Source organism: Zosterops lateralis, assembly GCF_965231275.1.
Source record: "Zosterops lateralis genome assembly, chromosome: 3".
Lineage (NCBI taxonomy): Eukaryota > Metazoa > Chordata > Aves > Passeriformes > Zosteropidae > Zosterops > Zosterops lateralis.
The window spans coordinates 52792663-52814138 of NC_139764.1; the positions used below are offsets into that span (position 1 = coordinate 52792663).

Consider the following 21476-nt stretch of genomic DNA (forward strand, 5'->3'; position numbering starts at 1 on the left):
ATGCATAGATTTCTGCAGCAAGACATTTGGTGCTGTTCACCTCATGTCCACACTGTACTTATTTTGAGGATAGAAACCCTGGACCAGCTCCAGTTTGGTCCTGGGAGCATTTGGATCGCATTAGGTATGCTGCTGGAACTTACCTTCTGGTTTATTTTCTATTTAAAAGAAACCCAGTTTGTTTCATAAGACTGCTCCATGGAATGAGTCTAAGTGCCAAGCTGAGGTAAAAAGAATACAAATTTCCAAAATGCATTAATATACTTACGTGGATACATATTCAACCAAAGGCCAGAACAAACTTAGTCCCAGGCATTTATATCCAGAACATTCTGATTAAGTCTTCTTGCTCCCTCCTCACCCATATATTCCTTTCCTGTAACATATTTTAGGCTGTCAATGTGAATTTTTTAGGGGTTTTTTCAGTCTGGTTTCCTACATGCATGGGCCAGTATGTGGAATCCAGAGCAAGTCATCTCATATCAATTGCATGAATCTATTGCTATTGGGAAGTCTTGTGACAGAAGTAATAAAAAAATAGCATTTTGATTTTTTTCCCAATCTGTGTAAACTGTTTTTAGTAGTCCCAACTTATCCTATCAGAAATTTATTAAATAATTAAAAAAACAAGGTACAATGTGTTACAGAACATTCATTTACAGATGGAAGAAATTTTTAAATCTTTTACATTAGAGAGAAAAAATATTCCAGAGTAAGAACAAAAATATTAGAAACAGCTACTACACATATAATTATGGAACAAAGCATTAACTTTGTTTTCTTCTTCACCTACAATTAAAAGCATGTACCTGCTCATGGCAAAGGGGTTAGAACTGGATATCTTTAACACCCTTTCTGAACCATTTTATGACATTCTGAATACAAAAACAACAGAAGAACTTTGAGATGATTTTTTAATATTTCAATTTCATATATGTAATAAACACTAAACACCTACTGTTTATTTAAAAATCAAACACCATTTGTGTTCCAAAAAATTCTTCAATTGTAGTCTCCAGAACCTGTGAAAACTTTTTTGAACTTTGTTTATCCTTTCAATTTAGGAAAACTAAGGTACATAAAAATATTAATATCTTCTGCATGCTAGAAAATTAGCTGGTCAGCACTACATAGCATGCTTTTAATTTTCTGTCACCTACATAGAAGGAAACTTAACACTTCACTAAAACCAGAAAGCTTTTCAAGCTGTGTCCTTCCCATTCCAACCAATACCCACCATCAATGCTCCACTACCACAAACAGGGCAGACACATTAAAAATCCTGTAGCAAATTTTCTGTGCAACATTGCAGTGAAGTTGTGATTTGCCTGCAAAACCATGACATCCTTGAATTACCAGCTGTTTCCAGTACAAATCCAAAATGCAGCCTCATACTAGCTACCACGAAGAACGTGAAATAGAAACATGAACTTTCCTGTGTGAATCCATTGTGCACTAGTACTCTCTCCTGACAGAAGACTCAGGAAGCAGGCCCCGGGACTTTAACACCTTTGCTACCAAACCCCTCATGGTCAGTGACACGTATGTGACAGGAATTGCTCACAGCCTTCTCATGAATGCTGCTATAACTGCAGTGCCACCGCCTCGGCTGAACTTCTCCCCACTCTCCAAAGCTCATTCCCTAGCAACTACAACCTCTCTAAGTAGTCCAGCTCATTCCCATCTCTGAGCTGCCAGTGTGCAGGGCATTTGTATCCCTGCAGATTGCCAAGGACAGACTACAGAGCACAAAAGTGAGACACTTTTGAACCTGCTTTTCTTAATTGATGGTGCTTTTAAGAAGAGATAAAGAAAGGCTACAAGTTTTCCTCACATCACAGATCATTCAGCCAAGTTGTTTTAAGGTGATCTCTTCATGTCCTTTCTGTAACTACACCTAAATACAGACAGATAAGTTCCAGTAGTTGTTACCAGATTTGGATTTGAGGATATTTAAATTAGGGTTTGATTAAACTTAGTTCTACTTTTACAGGTTTTCAGAAGTGGCAATGTAGCTTAAGTTGGGAAGTGCATAAAATACATCAAGATAACACTGTCGTTAATGTTTTGTTGCCAGTGGAACTGACTTTGTTATACACTGCAAAGCAAATATATCTCTGTGGGACGGGTCTTTCCAGTTTTCAAACCAAAAGATTTATTTAGCCTGTAGTCTTAATTCCTATTTGCACAGCAGTCACAGAAACTGACTGAATTCTAGGCTTCATGTTAAATTGGTGAGACTACTGCTTAGGACAACACTTCACTAAAGGGTGAGCAAATTTAATGAAGGCATCACCAAGAAACACTAAACCATACTACACCATTCATTTTTCGAAGGCAATGGCATGTCTGGTAGGAAACTACAGAATGTTCAAATGATTTTTTTTTTCCTAGAATGACTTCTAAGACATTTCTCAGAGAAAAAAATATAAAATATGCATACCAATGAGTAATTGTTGGTCTGGGTTTTTTAAAAATATCACTTGAGCAATATTGACAGCTGTTCTCATTTTTTCCCATAAGGCTTCTTTGTTTATACCCCTCCCTTTCCCTCCACAGCTTACAGGAAATTCTTCTTTTCCTCCATGTCACCTGATAATCTCTGTTCAGCTTTCACTCAGTCTTCTCCCTTTCATCTTCTTATTCCTGTCCTCTCTGACCTACCTTAGGAATAAACTCCTATTTATCCTCTTTAGAACATCAAAAACAACTTCTCTTCCCCAACTTGCCTTGTTTGTGGTAAACTTTCAAGTTGTACAATTGAATGTTAACAGACAGCTGCCTTCTGGTGATGGAACTGAATTGCTGCAATGACTCATAATTAATCTAGATATCCACAGGTTTAAATAGCTCGCTTAATCTCATGAACCTTTTGGTAGCCCAGACAGTGCACTCACATGTCAAACTGCAACATCTTTGCTGGCAGGTAATCAAAATCAGAGAGCCCTGACCCAGACGAGTCCTGAAAAACTAGGACAGCTCTAATTTAAGTGAGCTAGATCTACATGCAATTGTCTAAAACACATTTCATTCATATTTTGGGCCTAGGAGTGTTTGAAACTGTGTTGAAGTGTAATGCTTCATTTCATGTCACTCTCTAAAACAAGATCATTTGGGCAGCAACTGGCTTTTAAAAGCAAGACTCAGAATGGCCCATGGTCGAACACACCATATTCAGCTTCAGAGTACCACTGCTGATAAGGAGGGGAAGGGAGAGAAGGAATAAGTCAACAAATACATGACAGTTCCCATTTATAATTTAAATCAGAATATAACTAAAGTAAGGATTGGATCTCTCTACAACATTCCTGACTTGTTCTTGAAGCTGTATTGAATTTGAGAACTAAAAGACAAATAGAAGCTCAATTTTATTGGTTCTCCGGTGAAGCCCTTTTGTTTAGGATTTTGAACATTAGGCAACCATTTAGTTACTGTGAACTGTTACAATCACTGATTAGACTAAAAAAAAAAAAAAAACTGCATTACCACAAGTTGGTCATATTTTTAAGACACGTCTTATAAATTTGTCTTACCCATGTCTTATATCTTTGGGTTTATGAGATCAGTTTGTTTCTTCTAGGAGCATTCACTGGGATCTACTGCAAAACAGCTAATCTTCCATCTATAAGATCATTTTTAAGGAATGCAGAAATACATCTACCTGTATCATGAGTTCACAGGAAGGGATGAAAAGTTGCCAAAGGATGTACTATAATACAAAAATACTGTAAACCTTGGACATTTATTACATTACTGTTTAACTACTAAGAATATAAAACTCCCTTTCAGGATAGAAATTTTGAGAAATCACAAAAATAAAGACCCTTTAAAAATTTTTATGAAACACTGTATTTCATTCTACAAAAAAGATTATATAGACAACTAGACGGGGAAAATATTATTAAAAAAACCAGAGCAGAATAAATATTTTAAATCAGATAAACTAATCAGTTTTACACATTCAAAGATTTTAGGCTTTAAGAAAAAATATTTACTCTTCTTAAAATACCAATTTTTATTCTAGATTAATAAATCAAACATGGAAAGAGCTATTTAATAGTAGTATACTGTCACAGAAAAAAAAAAACCAAACAAAACAAAAACTCTGTGCAGTACTCAGAAGGATTATAATTTTGGATCCTTAGTGTGCATGCTCTGTAATCATACTTCTATATAAAATATCAGCAATCAAATCTGTAGAGAAGGTGATGAATAGTTACTTTGCTGACTCATTCCAGATATATACACAAGTTCCTTCGGAGGGAGTGCCCAGGACTGAAGACAGATGTGATGGAGGTGAGGGGAAGGGACCAAAACCCCTGTTAAAGGAACCTTTTTGATCAACCTACTGCCGAATCACTGACTGCTGTCAGTCAAAGCTGCAATCACCGATCCGGATGGGTCAGGACTGAGTTCCGAAGCCTTCCAGCAGATGTCCTCGCAAGGCAGGCATGTCTGGGAGGTTCAAGATGTCACCATTTAAAACAGATGGGGAGGAAAAGAGACTTAAAATAGGCGTGATACAAATGTATAAACGAATTTAAAGTATTCAGTGTATTCTCGAAAACCAAATTTAAAAACATATGCAGCACGTTTAGAAAAAAGGAGTGACATCTTAAAAACCAAAAGAAAGTCACCTGAACAAGACATGTTTGAAGCAGCTGTTCCCACCGTTTCATAATTCTTACACTTCACATGTAAACAAAACAGAAGGTTCAAAAAATGATGGTGAAAAGCACAAGTACAAGGCAAACAGCATAAAGCCTCTAATCCTGTCCCCCTCCCTCCCCTTTCATGTTAAAACTGACACTAATTTTATTGTACACAGAGCCTTCTTCACTACTCTCTAGTGGCAGTGAGATAAGAAAGCTGTCACGAAGTTGGTATTCTTGGAAACATAAAATCGATCTGCTATTTCAGGGAAACTTAAAATGAACAATTTCCTTAAAATAATCATCCTCATCATGACTTGTACAAATGGAAAGTTTTGATACCACATTAAAAATATTTGACTTGCCCTTCTAAGTAGTGAGTAATGCATCCGCAGTTAACTACCCACAGACACCTATGAGAGAAGAGAATGATTTCATCCAGTACCGGTCTACAGATTTAAAGCTGGGATTCTTTACCCAGATCTATCAAACCAGTATCTTCAGTCCTCACTTCACTGCCTCCACTGCCAAGATGTTCATGGCTTCATACCCAAGAAACTGTGTTGGGGAAAGGTGAAATCAAGAAGATGAGCATCACTGACTACTTCAAGAGCAGACACAGAAGTGCTAAAACTCATGGCTTACTGGGAGACCAGCCAACTGGGACGTGTCAGTCACTACACTCTGGCTGGTGGAAAGAACTCTAGATTGTCCCAACTTCTGGAAAATGCTGGGAGGGTAGTTACAATAGCTGGGTGGACTTGTCTGCCAGAGTTTCTTCAGTGGCTCAAATAACTGGGACAGATTTGTCTGCCAGAGGTTCTTTGGTGGACCCATTATGGCACTTACAGACAGAAAGCACTGCTATGTTCTACACACTGAATTAGGTCCAATCTAACATCATCAATTTTAGAAACAGACTGCTCATGAAATCTTACAGGAGTAGGGATTTTGTCAGTATCTTGTCTGAATCTTCAATAGCATGGGTGAATGATTTTCTGCAGGCTAACTGTTCTCAATTTCAACAACAAAAGTTATAAGAAAAGAGATTTTTAGCTTGGGGTCAGTGAATGACAGTGGTCAACAATACAGAACTGTTACATTTCTTAACAGGTGAATGCTTTCATGCCATAGAAACATCAGATAAAGCCCATTCCGTACATAATTTGTCCTAGGAATAGAAGAATCCAGGTTCCACACTCTGAAAAGCAGGTAAACACAGTATTAAAGCTATTACAGTTTTTCAGCTTAACTAAGGTTCTCTCCAGCTGTCACAAAAAATACTTATAAAATTCTCTTTAACCTTTTAGTTGTGCTTTACTTAAACAAGCAAACAAAAAGCACAGAAGAATTCCATGAAATCAAGATTTCCATTTAAAATATCAAAGGACAAATAGAAATGATGAACAATGGCTGGTGAAGAGCTACAGACTATTAATCATTTAAGATTACTTCGCTAAGCTCTGTCTTTGTCTTGAATCTTAAGCCCCTCACCCTTCAGCCACACTGAATTACAGTGCAAGTAGAGGTTAATTCTACTGGTGCCAAATAAAGCCCTCCTATGGGAGCAAATATGTATCTCAAACAAAACCATAAAAAATGGTGAAGCAATCCTAATTGTAACCAGCCATTCCTCCATACCTCTAGTTTTATCATGTACGCATATTCCAGCCAAATCTTTACAAACTATGTCAACAAGTCATGATTTCCCCCTCTTTCCCCATGAAAACTGTGCAAGGATAACTGTACACGTCCACAAAATAGAGGATGTCATTTTATTGGAGGTCCACAGGTAATTGTATCACATTAGGGAGTGAAGAATCTTGTGGTATGGCACAACACAATACCTCACTTAAACACTTAAACAGAAGGTTAAATGATATGCAACATGATCAAATCAGTAATTCATCATCTTCTAGGCACCACTGATTAATTTAAAATAAAATTTAATAAATTCAAAAAATATAGTCCATTAATTTGTTTGTTGTACTGTCTTTAAATGAAACAGCACTTTGAAAGTCACAAATAAAAAAGCAGCACTTTCTCTTAATACCAACACCACTGTAACACATACTGTAGCGTGGCATGCAAATCCACATCTGCAGTCTTTTGTTTTGTATTAACAAATGGAATGGTAATTTTCTATCTCAAATATTGATAGCATAACATGTAAGTGCAGATCATTCTGGCCACAGGTGTGGTAAGCCGTAACAAGTGTGTATTACAAGAGCAGAGAACACAGAGCATGACACTTACATCCAAGAATCTCTCTCTTTTGTACTGTACATGGTGTTTGGTACAGGCTGACTTCCAACTCGCTGTACCCAAGCTTCAGGAAACGAGACCATTGACCTTTTCTGGTTTTATTTAAAAGCAAAATGCAGTCAGCATCAAAGCACAACCGTTAACAACCTGGTCAAAAAAATGTCATAGCTCCATTGAAAAAAAAAAAAACAAAACAACTTGTCCTTTTAGTAGACTCCATTAAGTAATAAAGTTTCCATTACAGGCCTTACAGTGGTACTGCAGTGTCATTCCTGTTAAGCACAGATTCGTATAGACACCAGGAAATGGTGTGATGTCCAGAAAAGCTGTTCAGACTGAGCTAAGCTTTACGAGACCACGCACTGAGTCTTCATGCAACGAGTCCTGGCTGGCTAGACTCAGGACGTGCATTGTATGGCTGTGTGTAATAGGACTTCCACTTGGCAGCATCCCAGGGGGTGATGGAGCTTCTTCAGGAGTAAGAAACTGATGGCCTTCATGCTCTTCTTTTAATGGTATGATGTCTGTCAAACCTGAATCTGATGTGAGATTTGGCATAGAAGATGGTGGTGTTGGTTGCCCTAGAGTCAGAGTTGCACAAGGCCCACTGATAGAAGTCTTTCCTGGTAAAGGGAGCTCTTCACTATTTATGCTTGGCTCACTCTGTAGGAGGGGGGTGGCAGCAGCCTGCAAAACGAATTTAGTGCTCTGAATGCACTGATCTTGGTCACACTGTAGAATGGAAGGGTGTCAAAATCACATATGGCAAACAAAACAGAGAAAAAAAAGGGAGAATATGGATAAAATGGTATGGAAAAGAATGGGATGTGAAGAGAAAGAAAAGAAAGCCATTAGTATCATTCCATGGTTAGCCACCCAAACATCCCATTGCATGCTGCCCAGGAAAAAAAAAAGAGAGGCATGCATAACTGAGCCAATGCTTCGGATTATTATCAAAGTAAATGATGATATACATTTAGAGTGTTCAATTAAGGGCTGTTTAAAAAAGACTAGGCAATTTTTTTTCTTTTAACTGGTCACGGTCTTTTGACATGTAGGAATTAACCTACCACAGTGGTTTTCCAGAACAAGAATTCTTTTGACACATATATCTTATACAGTCAGTAATAAAGCTCTATGAGTAAATTTTTCCCTCTCACAATTTAATACATTATATATAAATTCTAGAGAATGTCCTACACTACATTCCTTACTCCAGAAGACATGTAGAAACCAGGCAGCATTGCAGATGATCAAGATCAATCTTAATTATTTTTCAGCTGTTTCTTGATTAATCCTGACAATGTGATGAATCAAGGTACAAACCACAAGTTTTCTGGCAAGCACTGTCTCAATAACAAGCCAAATGCATTATATAAATCCAATGAAGCTCAGTGAGTGTTACAGAAATGTGGTTTTTTGGCTCTACACCATTCCTAAGAACTGTTTATACAAAATTACCCCTCATTCCTTGAGATGACAAGACAGGCATGTATTTCAATAATGTCCAGCCAGTTAAGTGGGTAGCATACCTACTGCCAAATTAAGTTTCTTTAAATTGAATTGGCATCGTTTTTGAGAGCTTCTAAGGAAAAAAAAATATTTAATTCATCACCTGATCAGTTACAACATTGCAGCTTTTCAAAATCTTTTTAGATTAATTTGCCATAGTACTGTTCTGCTGGGTAAGAAAAACACTACAATCAGTGAATATAACTACAAATACAATGAAGGACATTTGGAGGCAAGCAAGGAGAATAAAAGATGTATCCAGAGGTAAGACATCCTATTCACTATTGTTTTTTGAAGTATCCAGGTAAAGCAGTATGTTCTGCTCTATGACTGACTTCTTAGATTTTTATCAAATTACTACACAGCACACATCCATTATCTGTTCAGATATTCCTGATCATAACCACTGTTACTAACATTACAGCAATTCCCTAAAATGCCCATTTGAGTTTAATTATCTGAAAACTTATGAAAGACTTTTGCCTCTCTTACTGTATGATGAAAACTATGATTAACAATGCTTCCTCTGTTATTTTCAGGTTCTCCAATTTCACCACTGAATACCTTAATGACGGAGGCACACACCTAACATTCAGCAAGTGTGCAAGCAACTTACTTGGTCATAATAGACAGGTAGTGTTTAGAACACATCTAAGTGGTTTAGGACTCCCAGACCAATTACTTTTGACAGGCAGAAGCTCAATCCTTACTCAGGTACGTATTTCCAAGACTTCTGCTTTCAGAAAGATAAATGGACTGACCGCCTGTTACATAAATTGAGGTCATATAAACTGCACAGTCTTCCCCCCACAAAATGATGAACAGCCCCAGCCAAACAACTGAAGTGGTTCCCTATCATTTCAGAGAGATTACTCACAGGCTTAAAGCCATAACCTTGCTTAAGTACCTTACTAAGAAGAAAACTGTCAGCATCTTTTAAAGTCAAGCTTCCAATTAGTAATTCAGTGTGAATAACTCGTTCTTGATTAATATCCTGTTATTCACGCCTGCTTATTTAAATTAAAACTTCAACCAACCTTACTATGCAGACCTTAAAAATATGTTAACTGAATTTTCAAACTTCAAAAAGACCAAAAAACCTATTTTCTCTGAAAGGCAGTAACCAAAGAAGAAGTTAAATAACAAAGGACTGCTCATAACCACTGGGATACATTGAAAACAAATAATGTTAGGCAGTGACTTATTGCTTTAGTGAACCTTCAGCTCTGATCTTCAAAAGGAAATCATTAATGTGTTCCAGGCTATACAAGTACAGAGCTTTGTATTAGCTGAAGATAATTTACTTGAACTCATTGTATAGTCTGAATTCATTTTCTTCTTATAGAACTCTACTGCATTTCAGTTAAATCAATATCAAAAAGATAAAGTAGCCTCATAAAGCTCCTTAAATGGTGTTAAAAACTTCAGGTGCTGTATATCTCCTCATTTTCCATGCACTTGTCACTTCCCTAATGGCTCTCCTTTCATTTAGATAAGTTTCAGGTTTTCTTTTTCTTGTCTGTTCAACAGTGATCAGCATGAAATCCTTAGGAAAATGCAGGCTGTAATGAGCTTTCGAAAGGGGAACTACTGCAGAATCTAAGCTAGAAAATGTATCTGTGTTCTATGAGGCTCTCAAAAACATCTGATAAAAACAACACATAATATACAGGTAGACTATTCTTGAGTCTAAACAGCCAACAAAAAACTAAAACGAGGAAATCAGGTTTGTTATAGGCTTGGCGTGGTGGTTTTTCCTCAATTTCGTTATTTCGCTCTTGACTGAATGAAATTTAGGGCAGGAAGTCTTAGCCGCTACTAATCACATGAATTATCCAACACCAGAATTTCAAATGAAACAAAAAAGCCTATGATTGTAAGAAGAAGGAAACTAAGCACTGAAATCTAAATAACTAAAAAATCTACAGCAAAAATTATTCACCACCATCTTCTTATTTCAGATATGGTGACTTTATTTTTCACTTAAAATTTCCACTGTTTCAGAGAAACAGCAGATTCTGAATGTAGGACAAGTTTAATAAGTTCTATAAGTATGGAAGTTCAATTAATATATGCACAGAAATTTTTAGGTATCTATTTATTTCCACATAAAAAGGCACAAATTAAAGCAAATTGGAAAAAACCCTAGAATTCTGTGTTTATTTCACAAATAATAAATACAATCAACTAAGGAATTTTTTGTTTTTTTAAGAAAATCTGTTTTTTCTAAGCTATAAAGTAAATACATGCTAACGTTGTACACAACAATATATATTTTTCACATTTCTAAATGTGATTAACTCAAAATAATCAGAATTATTGACTTTAAATATTAAATAAACTTAGTTTAAGATTTCCTAAATGCTAGGAACATTGAAGAATTGTTACAGTTCTCAGAAGATGGAGAAAAGCAGGTTGAATAGTCTCACAATCTCTGAATAAAGTACAAACAACACGGAATTCAGAGGAGGCATACAGTGGTATGAAGTTACAGGAAGGATGCTGAAATACCATATTCTGGGTACAACAAATGGGTAAAGAGTTGAGGGATAGAGCTGTGTACCTGTTCCCAGCAGGTGTAGGATTTCACAACCAAAATCAATGTGTTGTGGATATTGTGCAACAACTGAGTCACAAACCCCACCATGAAGCAGTACAGTGCATAAGGAGTAGATCTATGAAGGGAAACACTTCTGAAGCCAAATGGGAAACTACACTGGGCCCAGACACTTCACTTCGGCTTGGAGACTCTTTGTTCTTATGAACTGAAAGTCTCAGAAGGCTTAGAGCAACTTGGGTGCATTCCAGGGGCGTATTTTCTAAAATAAATCTAGCTCATGTGCTCTGACATCGCTCTGAAATGTGAACAGAATACAGTAAACATGCACTATCAAAAGAACTGCTCCTAAAACGTATCTCAACCCAAAGCAAAATGCTGAAATTGATTTACTTGCATGTGCCTGTAACCCATTCCAACTGTGAAGTAAAATGCATTAATGAAAAACCTCTATCAACCGTGACTGTGGTAATGTTGACTTGGTAAGAGCCCTGAGTTCTGCTTTGGGCATCTGGGAAGTACATCAGTAAATATACGAGGAAACACACTCGCAAAATTCCCAGCAAAATGGGGCTGCCATCCTTGGCAATTCTGTTACTGTCATAGAAATACTTACTCCTAATAATGAAAATATGAAAAGCAAAGGAAAAAGTACACTAGGATGGTCAGAGTTAATGTTCCCTGAGTCAGCTGGATCTATTTCCACATCAGTAACAGAAATACTTAAGTGAACATCTGGGAGAGGACTTTCCTGCACTTATCACTGGAAATAAATGTCGTGCATGTTGCACTACAGTTCCAACAATTTTCAGTAGTACATACACGTAAGAAAACACTTTAAAGAATTTGCATCCAGGAAAGGAAATGGGAGAATTAGAAACAAGGGAATTTGGTACACATGGCACTACCTATATATACACTGAAGAAGAGAGATGCCTATGAATGCAGGAATAAAAGGAAATTTCTTAAAAACAAGGAAATAAACCTGTCCTGGCACAGAGTCAAATAGAAGCAAAGTCTATCACTTTATAATACATTCGAGAATTCCTAGAGACATCATAGGAAATATAAACCAAATTAATTCCTCTAAAAAACTTCATGAACTGAGACAGATTCGGTGTTTCCTCCTAATGGATTACTAAAGAATAAAATACCCTATATCAAATCCCAAGAATGGACTCCAGCTTTTAAGATAAAATTAAGTACTACAGTGGTCCAGACCCAAGTAGTGGTAACAGATGGTTTATGGGTAAATAAGAACTTTATTCAGAACATAAAGAAAATAAACTTTAAAATGAAAGGTAACAAATAAATTATAGAGAAAATTATGATTTCATAATGGGTGAGATACTGTGCTTCATACAAAAAAAATCTTAAGAATATGGAAAATACTTGGGTAATCAAACTAATGATGATCTCATAAAAATAACCAGTAATAAAATGTAATAGGGAAATACCTTGGAAATTACCAGATTTACAGGTTATGATCTGTTATGATCTCCAAGTGACTGTGCTTTTCATATGTATTAAGAAGTTGGTTAATGAATTTACCTGACTAATTTCAAATTATATTGGAAAAGAAATTAAAAACACTAGGAATGCATCAGGAAAATAATTGTATGTGCTTCCAGCCTTCATGGAAATAGAGATTCAGCTTTTAGTAAAACAAGGTATATTCTGGTGTCTGGTGCACACTGCAACAAAGGTAGATACTACAGAGAGAACGTGAGAAAAACCTCTTCTATAAACATCTAGAAAAAGCCCAAAATCAAGGTATGGATCTATCAAGCACTGATTATAGCTACAACTCTGACTTTCTGAGACTGGGACAAACTGGGTCACTACCATGGGTACGGTAGATCCTGTATGAAATATTCCAAGTCTCAGAGGTCAAATTACCACAAAAGCTGTCAAATACAGAAAGAGTGCTCCCCAAATAGTATCCTGAATAAGAGATAATGTATTGCGTTGAAAACCAGCATCTGGCAACTTTACACGTAGCCGGATATTTATTTTGAACTTAACTGCAAAAGTGAGGCTATGCTAAATGATTCATTAAAATAAATGAAAACGGAGTATTATACTAAGCAACCCACAGAGATTTAATGAGGGACAAGACACTTGTTGGGTGAAGCACAAGAATTCTATTTAGAAAGCCACAAGTCACTGACTCCTACAAGGAGCTGCTGAGGGAGCTGGGGTTGTTTAGCCTGAAGATGAGGCTCAGAGGAGACCTCATTCCTCTCTACAGCTTCCTGAAAAGAGGTTTTAGCCAGGTAAGGTTGGTCTCTACTCCCAGGCAACTAGTGACAGGACAAGAGGACACTGTCTTAAGCTGCACCGGGGGAGGTTTAGGCTGGACATTGGGAAGAAGTTGTTCACAGATGGGGTGATTAGGTATTGCAATAGACTGTCCAGGGAGGTTGGTGGAGTTGCCATCCCTGGAGGTGTTTAAGAAAAGACTGGATGTGGCACTTAGTTCCATGGTCTAGTTGACAAGGTGGTGCTTGGTCATAGGCTGGACTCAATTTCAAAGGTCTTTTTCAACCTAGCTGATTCTGTAAAAGATTTGAGGGAAGAAAGGGAAATGAAAGAAAGTGTAAGAGAAGACAAGTGTGACAGAATATGTTCATTTAAATCTTTATTTTATATCAATGGTGAGGAGAGATATTTTAGCACACTGTGGATTAAGCAGGGTAACATCTAGACATGAAGACCTGATGTAATACAATCTGCAATAAAATCAAGAGAGATGCACCACAAAGGTGTACTGAAACACACTTCAGACTTCTAGTAATTTACTTCTTGTAATCAAAAGCATTAAGCTTGCTAAAATAGTATAAATATCTCTGATGATGTATAAACAGCCAAACTTCTGGCATTTGAAAAGTACTATGGTCTACAGCTATGATCTACACATGCTCCTTAAAGTCAAGGGATTTCACTTTGTCTTTATCTGAAATTGTAATAATACCAGTCCCAGTACCATATATATCCCCTTCAACAGGGAAGGGAAAATCCTGTAGAGAGACGGGTAAACTAAGCTGGTCTTTAACAGTTTACAACAAAACTCAAGGGAGAAATTTTAATGCTGATAGCCAGCAGTCCTGAGAAACCAATTGGTCTTGGATACAGACCAAGAGAAAAGATGCCCCAACAAAAATAGCATCACAGTCTTCAAAAATATTACTTCAAACCAAACAAGACATATTACATTTTTCAAGCTTTTTCTAAGAGGTCATTTTCTGGAGTGAAATCTGCACATTTCCTAGTGACTCTGATAATTGTTAAAGAACCCAGGCTTTTCTCAGCTCATGCAGTGTGGTGGTCTAGGATAAAAGAAGAAATCTTTGAAGAGTATGTATAATTAGAGGTATTACACTCTGAAATTGTAACAGCTATCTGTTTGACTTAAAGTAATACCATAACAGATTTCTCCATTTCTAGGGACAAGTTTAGTCAATTTTCTACCAAACTGGCAAAGATTTTTTCATTAATATCTAGGAATAATGATCGTGTCTAAATTCTTGCAATGATAAGACAATTTAATGCCATGGACCCACTGTGAGTTTATGATCCTCACAAATAAGAAGCCTTGACAGAGCCAAAGCGTGGGTAATCCCTGAAAGACTTCAGCCCATTTCTAATGTTTGCTTTCTCTTTTTTTTTAAACTTCCTTTGCTCTCTTCAGAGTTACAATATTTTGAGCAAAACTTATATAGAACATTACCTTGTTCTGCTCAACTGCATCTCAGAAGATTCAGACTTAAGACCATGTGTCTAATACATTTTCTTATTAAGGAGACTAACAAATCTATTTAATCTTCAAAACATTAAGTAAAACCAGCTTAGGAACTATAGGAAATTTTTTATACAAGTTTATCAGTGACACTAAAACTAATCTGTCTGGGAAGAGTGTGTCTTTTCTTCTTTTGTTCAAAAGAAAGGCTGAACTGTATCAGAAAGCCTCGTGGCTTCCTCTTTTTTGGCAGAGGGAGGGCATCCATAACTCACGACTTCTTTGACAAAGCATTAGAACCCACATACTGTGAAGATATGTGGACAATTCAGAAATAGGCACATATGCAAGATGGTTGCCTCCAGAAAAAGATCTCTTTCCAGTTATTCTCTTCTTCTTGGCACTGGAAATCCTATCTTCCATTATGATAACCAATGCTACCAGCAAAAACCCAAAGTAAATACTATTGGCACAGTTTCAAAGACGTTTAAAAAACTTTTGTTGTAACAATCCAGTTGCCATTTTTTGTTCAGGTTCAGTGTCCTCCTGCTCTTTCTTCAAAATATTTCTCCCCTAGGAACTCCTCTTTGTTCATCTTTGTTTTTTAAAATACATTAGTCTATTCAAAACTGCAGTGTATGAGCAAAGAAGGAAACAGAGTATGAAGAAAGTGCCACACAAAATAACAATTAGCTGGAAAATGACGAACCAGAGTAAGTCCATGATACTTGAATATTCCAGTTCAAAACACAGTAGGTGTCAACAGCAAAAGTCAAAATGCCAGTATATTCAATAAACCAACAGCGTAGAAAATACTTTTTTTTAGAATCCATGAGCAATAACTATTACACTGTGTGAAATGTACATTAAAAAGAGCCTTGGATTTTGGATTTTTTTCTTTACTGTTATTAAACAACTCATTCCACCCAGTGTGCCAGCTGTATCCAGTTAGTTATTACTTGATTAGTTCACATGAAAGTGGAGAAGAAAAACATTCACAGGAATCTTGATGAACAACACTATGGGATGATTCCTACCATGTTGCTCTGAGATTGTGTGGCCCCATACATGGTAATGCCATTTGATGGTCCTGCTAATTGCGGTGTATCTGGCTGTATAAATCCTCTTCTGTCAATTAAGCTACAGAATAATCACAATAAAGGAAAAGTATTAGAGACATTGCTATCAATAACTATCTCCTCTGAATAAAAAAAAGAAAAAGTTTCTATCATACAACAGACCTTAATACCTCACCAATACCTTCTAATGTCCCCGTTTAGTCAAATGAAATACTAGACTTCATTTTCTACTCATCAGTAAGGTACTTGTTCTTTGTGCTACTGCCTGTCATATAATCACATGTACTGCTACTTTTTCTGATTTTTATCACAGACAATAGAAGCTTACCAGCAGATACCACAAACCCAAAGAATTTTAAACCACAAGGGGAAAAAACAAATGACAAAACTCACTTAGGGTACTTTGATTTAGTATCTCTTTTGAAAGTTCTTTTTTTCACCAGCTTCCCCATCTAAATTGAAACCACTTAATCACAAAATTTAGCAAGAATGAAGAAAAGCTCATCTTTCCTTCTGACAGACAACTTGTCAGGTGTTTCACAACAATGACTTAACACTGCTTATAGTGCTCCACTGTGCTTACCAAAGTGATGCACTCATAAAATTTCTTATTTTTAAGAAAATGCTCGGTGGAGAAACTACTAAATTTAAGTAAAAAATCTGTGTAAGATTATAAACAAATTACATAGAATGAAATAATGCAACCTAGTTAAATATAAAAGATGTTTAAAGAATTTATATAATTTGTTGCATCAGAATACTGGTTAGACCTATGGTGAGAGCCAAGGATCAAATTAAGACTTGAAAGTAACTATTGAGGACATGTAAAATACATTCTGAATTTGCTAGCATAGGTTTAAAAATGATAAATGATCTTTAACAGAAGTGAGAAAAGTTTTGATTATTTACAGAGCCTCTCTTCATCTGCATTCCACACTCAAAGGCACTTGAACATTTTGAATTTTGAGCTGGTAAGCCACTGTTCCAGAATTTAAGGAAAAAACTTAATATTTAGTGACTTGGGACACAGCTGAGATTAGAAGTAAAAGAAGCAATGTTAAAATTTACATGTTACAGCCAGTAAATACTGCAACACAAAATACTTCCCTGCAGAACCTCTATATATACATGTCAATGTCTAAATAAGTAATGTAGCTACATAGAATTTAAGAAAAAATGCACAAACTCTGCTAAAACACAGGAGCCAGTCCCAGTCTGGTCCAAGTGTGTGTTACTACTTTTATCAGCCTAATATTCTATTTCATATACTGAGAAACATGATGTAGTTTTAATAAAGATTTCCATTTGGAGTCAAAAGAATTTGAAGCTTGAGCTTTTATGTCCCATACTTTTATCAAAAGCAAAATGGCAGAATTAAAAGGTTGGCTTCAGGCAACATCCATACAGGCAGGAAGCAGAGACACAACTATTCACTCTCACCAAGGGTAACCCTGTATGTGGAAATCTCTATTCTGTTTCCTCTTCAGGAAAAGATGTCAGTCTCCCCTGTTGAATTTTGACTGCTTGTGGAAGAACCACCTCTGACATTCCTGACAGTAAAGCCAGAAATCTCACTCCAATTAAATACCTGAGCCACTGGATCCTAAAGTAATTTACTTTCCTTCTTTTTTGATTTCTATCTTGAGATTCATAACTTCACAAGTCCAGGCAAAACAATACATACCAAACTAGGAGAAGGCCACAAAACTATCTACAAGCTTTTCTGCCCCTCTCTACATTGAAACTGAGCCTCTACTGTGTATGTAGTACATGAACTGCCTTATCACTTAGCATTGGAATAATAAAAGAATTAGGTTTTTCTGGATTCCAGTTTTTATTTCTCTAGTCTAAGCACTTTACTACATTTTCTTCAAGCTGAAAAAACATCTCCAACCTCAAATATAGAAGTATTTCAGATTTCTGAAGGTGAAAATGTATTCAGCAAAACATAATCCGTTACGTGTTCTTTGTAATTGCTTTGGTGTAAAATCACCAAAATCAGTTTAATGTTTATATGTTAACAGTATTAAATTAAAAACAAAAACAAATTGTCCATTTAAATACAACATTTCAGAGTGAAAAGACGAAAATCAAGAATTATCAAGCTAGGTGTAGATTTAAGGTTCTTCAACTCTCCTCAACTCATGTCACATTTCTTAGGTATGTAAAAGCTTCATATCGAGGTTGACCTTCATGCAACAGCTAACTACTAGACAGCTTTTCTTACTATAAGCTATTAACTGCAGTGGTGAAAGTTCAAACAACAAACAAGCTTACTTCCATTTCAGATGTAATTTTACAAGATTTGGTTATTAACTTAGTTTAAACACAATTTACCAACTTATGTCTTTACCACTGAAGAAAAACTTAAAGCTTCTAACAGAGAGTAATCCAAAACTTTCATTTTGTTGAATAAACTCAAATAATCAAAAAGAATAATTTTTTCATTCATAATCACATGGCTTCATTTATGCTAACAATACTTTTGATACGCTTACCTTGGAGAGAGGGGCCCACAGAGAGCAGCACAGCAATTAGTAAAGATGTTGCCATAACTGTAGGGATTATAGTTTTCTTTACCTCTTTTATTTGACCATGATCCTTTAATCTGAAGAGATATGAACAATATGCATCACATGTAATACAATACAGAAAATGGCTGTGAGACATTAAGGTTGTAACATGCTACTTGCAGAAGAGACCACAGAAAATCTATAATGACACTTCTGGAACAATTTAAGAGTTTTGGGTTGTTATGAAGGCTGGACCCTATGAGCACATGCTTTACCTCCACAGATGCAGACAACCCACAACTCAAGAGATCAATATACTCAAAGCAGGAATTTCAGCATCTAAACATAATGGTCCAAGTTCAATTTTACAAATATTATAGCATGTTTTACAGAAGATGCTCAATTGCAAAATAGGATTAAAGCCAGAAATAGAGCACTTATTTTCCATACTCTTGGGTAAGTTTTCAAGCTGCACAATACCACACAAATTATCTTCCCTAAAGTTCACAAATTGTTCTAAAATGTTGTAAAGCAAATGCAGCCATTTCTATCTTTTACTGCATATTATATTTTACCTTAGCTAGTTTGCTTTTCTGTTTGTGAGATACTTGAGAGCCTGAGTAAAATGTCTTGCTGTATTCAATTGGGAACTTATGTTTAAAATTAAATTACCGAACAGTTAACTTGATATTCAGACATGTTCCACTGCTGCAGTTCTTTGCTATCTATCTTCCAACAATCAGAAGAGACATTTATTTGAGGGAAGTGGGTGGAAGCACACTAAGTCCATCTAGAGAGACAATCTTGTTGTAAAACCTACTAACCAAGGAATAACTGAGTATCTCATCTGTCTTATTAACACAGCAGATTTCTTCCAAGTCAGGCTACTTGCTCTGATAGTTGATGCTGAGGCACAATTCATTTTGACCCTGCTTGGCAAGTGTTTTTCTGGTTTATTTACTCTAAAATTTATAATTTTAACTGTGACCTTAAGCAATAACAAAACATATTTGAAAATACTAAAAATGCTACTTTTATATCTACCAGATACCTATAAAAAAGGTACAAAAAATTTACAATAAAATAACTTAAAGCTTGCAGTGCTTTGTTAGATCACTTATTAAATTTCCAAAAGCTTTCTATACTGTTAGCTCCCTAGCCAATTTTATTTTCTCCTTTCATTCATTACACATTTCTCTTTTTAGTTAGGGAAGGACACATGAAGGCCCCACACAGAGTTAAGTATAATTCAACACTAAAACAAAGGAATCCTATATGCAAAATAGATGGCTGTAGAAATGAGAAAGTTGACCTTTGAATTAATGATACACTCCTTGCCAGAGGTTTTGGACCTCAGAATGGCAAAGAAGTTTCAGAGGTAAGAGAAAATAAAGGACAAAATTTTTGTTTAGAGAATTCAAGACACTTATCAAGTTTTATGGTAAGCAATTTTTGAATTAAAGAATATTTAGCACTCCCAGTGAAAATGAGCTACTGAAAAGTACTTATTTTTCCTACCATGTAAAATATACTTGTGTCCTCCCTCTTGTATGAGATCCTATGGTTTACACTCATACTATGTATAGATATAGACATACCATGTATATAATGAACACATCTTCAAACCACAACAAATATAGTCAAAAAGATTTCATCTGATCTTTTGAATCAAGCATGACCATATTACTTTTCTTCTTTCCTACTGAGGTATTCACAAAATGATGCAGACATGTCTGAGTTGAGAAAAACCTCCTCATACCTATTTAAAAATATATATATGTAGATATATACTACAACTTACATCTTCATTTGTTGTTTGATTGGAGCTGATCAAATATGTATGAAAACCTGAGAGGCCAACAATGGACCATACTGAGAAAAAACACACCACAGCTTCCAGCACAGTAATTGAAAGTCAAGGAAATATATACAAATGGGAAAAAACAATCCAATAACAAGTAGTTAAAATCACAAAATTCAGGGTAGTCCACAAGTCTTTTGAGATCTCTGGAGTACTTCAAAGGGATCAGCAAAAAATAAACCCTAGGTATCTGCCTAGGCCAGACAGAGCACCACTCCTGCCAAATACTGAGTGTGTCCAGCCAGCAGACTGTTGGTATGTACAGGGCTGCACACCGGAGACACACGGATGGCAGCTCACAGGGTGCTCTCATGTGTCATTTACAGGAACCAGCACAGGGACATGCCCAGCAGGAGCTCCCTCATCTCCAAGGGAGTGGTGTACACGTGCATGGATTGGTGTACTAGGAAGAACAGTCAGCACTCAACATTGCATACTTACTACAGCTTTTAGAATTCCTTTAAAGGAGTCATAACTTCAGAAGTAAGACAAAGTTGCTTCTAAACTTTATAGAATCAAGCATAAAGAGGAACTTTCCAAACTTTCTGTAGAAGGCTTCCTTCTATAGTTTTTATTTATTTATTTGCACAAAATAGCTATGAACTCAGACTACATCTACTTTGAGAATGCTCTTTTCTATAATACTTTTGGGGTTATTTAGGGAACATGAATCAACAGATGAAAAGGCTTTAGTTCCTAGAAAAATACATTAAATTCATCACTAGGAACAAAATGATGAGAAAAGAATAGGATAAAAATAATCTGTATATTAACCATATCAACCTTTAGTGAAGTCAGTTTCCAAGACAACGTCAACTGAAAATTTTCCAGAACAAGGACACAGCCTTAGAATACAGAAAAAACACTCTTATCACTGAACTTATCAGTAGAAGAAAAACAGGACAGCTCCTCACCAGTACACAGAGACACAGCCTGGAAACTGCATGAATGAAAATAAATACTTGCAATAAAAAATCCTAACATTAGTTAAAAGTGAAGAGTTTTGTTTTGCAGGGCTGCTCACTCCTAACAAACTAGGAGATCCCTGAAGTGTCTGTATAATCTTCCCTAGAACCTATTTCCATCAGAGTGGTTTAAAGCCAGAAAAGAGCCATTTGCATTCTGAGCAGATCTGCTCCAAAAGCAGCAGGATGACCAAAGGGCACTGCTGAGCAGCATGTTCACTACTCTCTGCCTCTCATTTTCTCCTCAGGCTGTGTGAAGTCAAACCAACACAAGACAGGAACTCCGAATCTCTCCAACAGCCACAGCTAACACAAGGAGTACAAGATATAACG

The 21476-nt window shown here is 36.2% G+C and overlaps 1 protein-coding gene across 4 annotated transcripts in view; it reads right to left on the reverse strand.

Annotated features, from left to right (window-relative positions):
- Nucleotides 1-3828: 3828 nt before the first annotated feature.
- Nucleotides 3829-21476, reverse strand: part of ZDHHC14 (zDHHC palmitoyltransferase 14) — a 94177-nt gene continuing 76529 nt past the window's right edge. For 2 of the 4 annotated variants that reach the window (XM_083858444.1, XM_083858443.1), the window contains exons 6-9: nucleotides 20119-20221; nucleotides 18303-18412; nucleotides 15763-15865; nucleotides 3829-7604 (exon numbers count right to left, since the gene is read on the reverse strand). In XM_083858444.1, coding sequence (XP_083714570.1) covers nucleotides 7248-7604; nucleotides 15763-15865; nucleotides 18303-18412; nucleotides 20119-20221 — 673 coding nt within the window. In that variant the 3' untranslated portion in view covers nucleotides 3829-7247. Of the gene's footprint in view, nucleotides 7650-15762; nucleotides 15866-18302; nucleotides 18413-20118; nucleotides 20222-21476 lie in introns of all 4 variants that reach the window. The other 2 variants (XM_083858442.1, XM_083858441.1) reach the window with 1 other exon arrangement.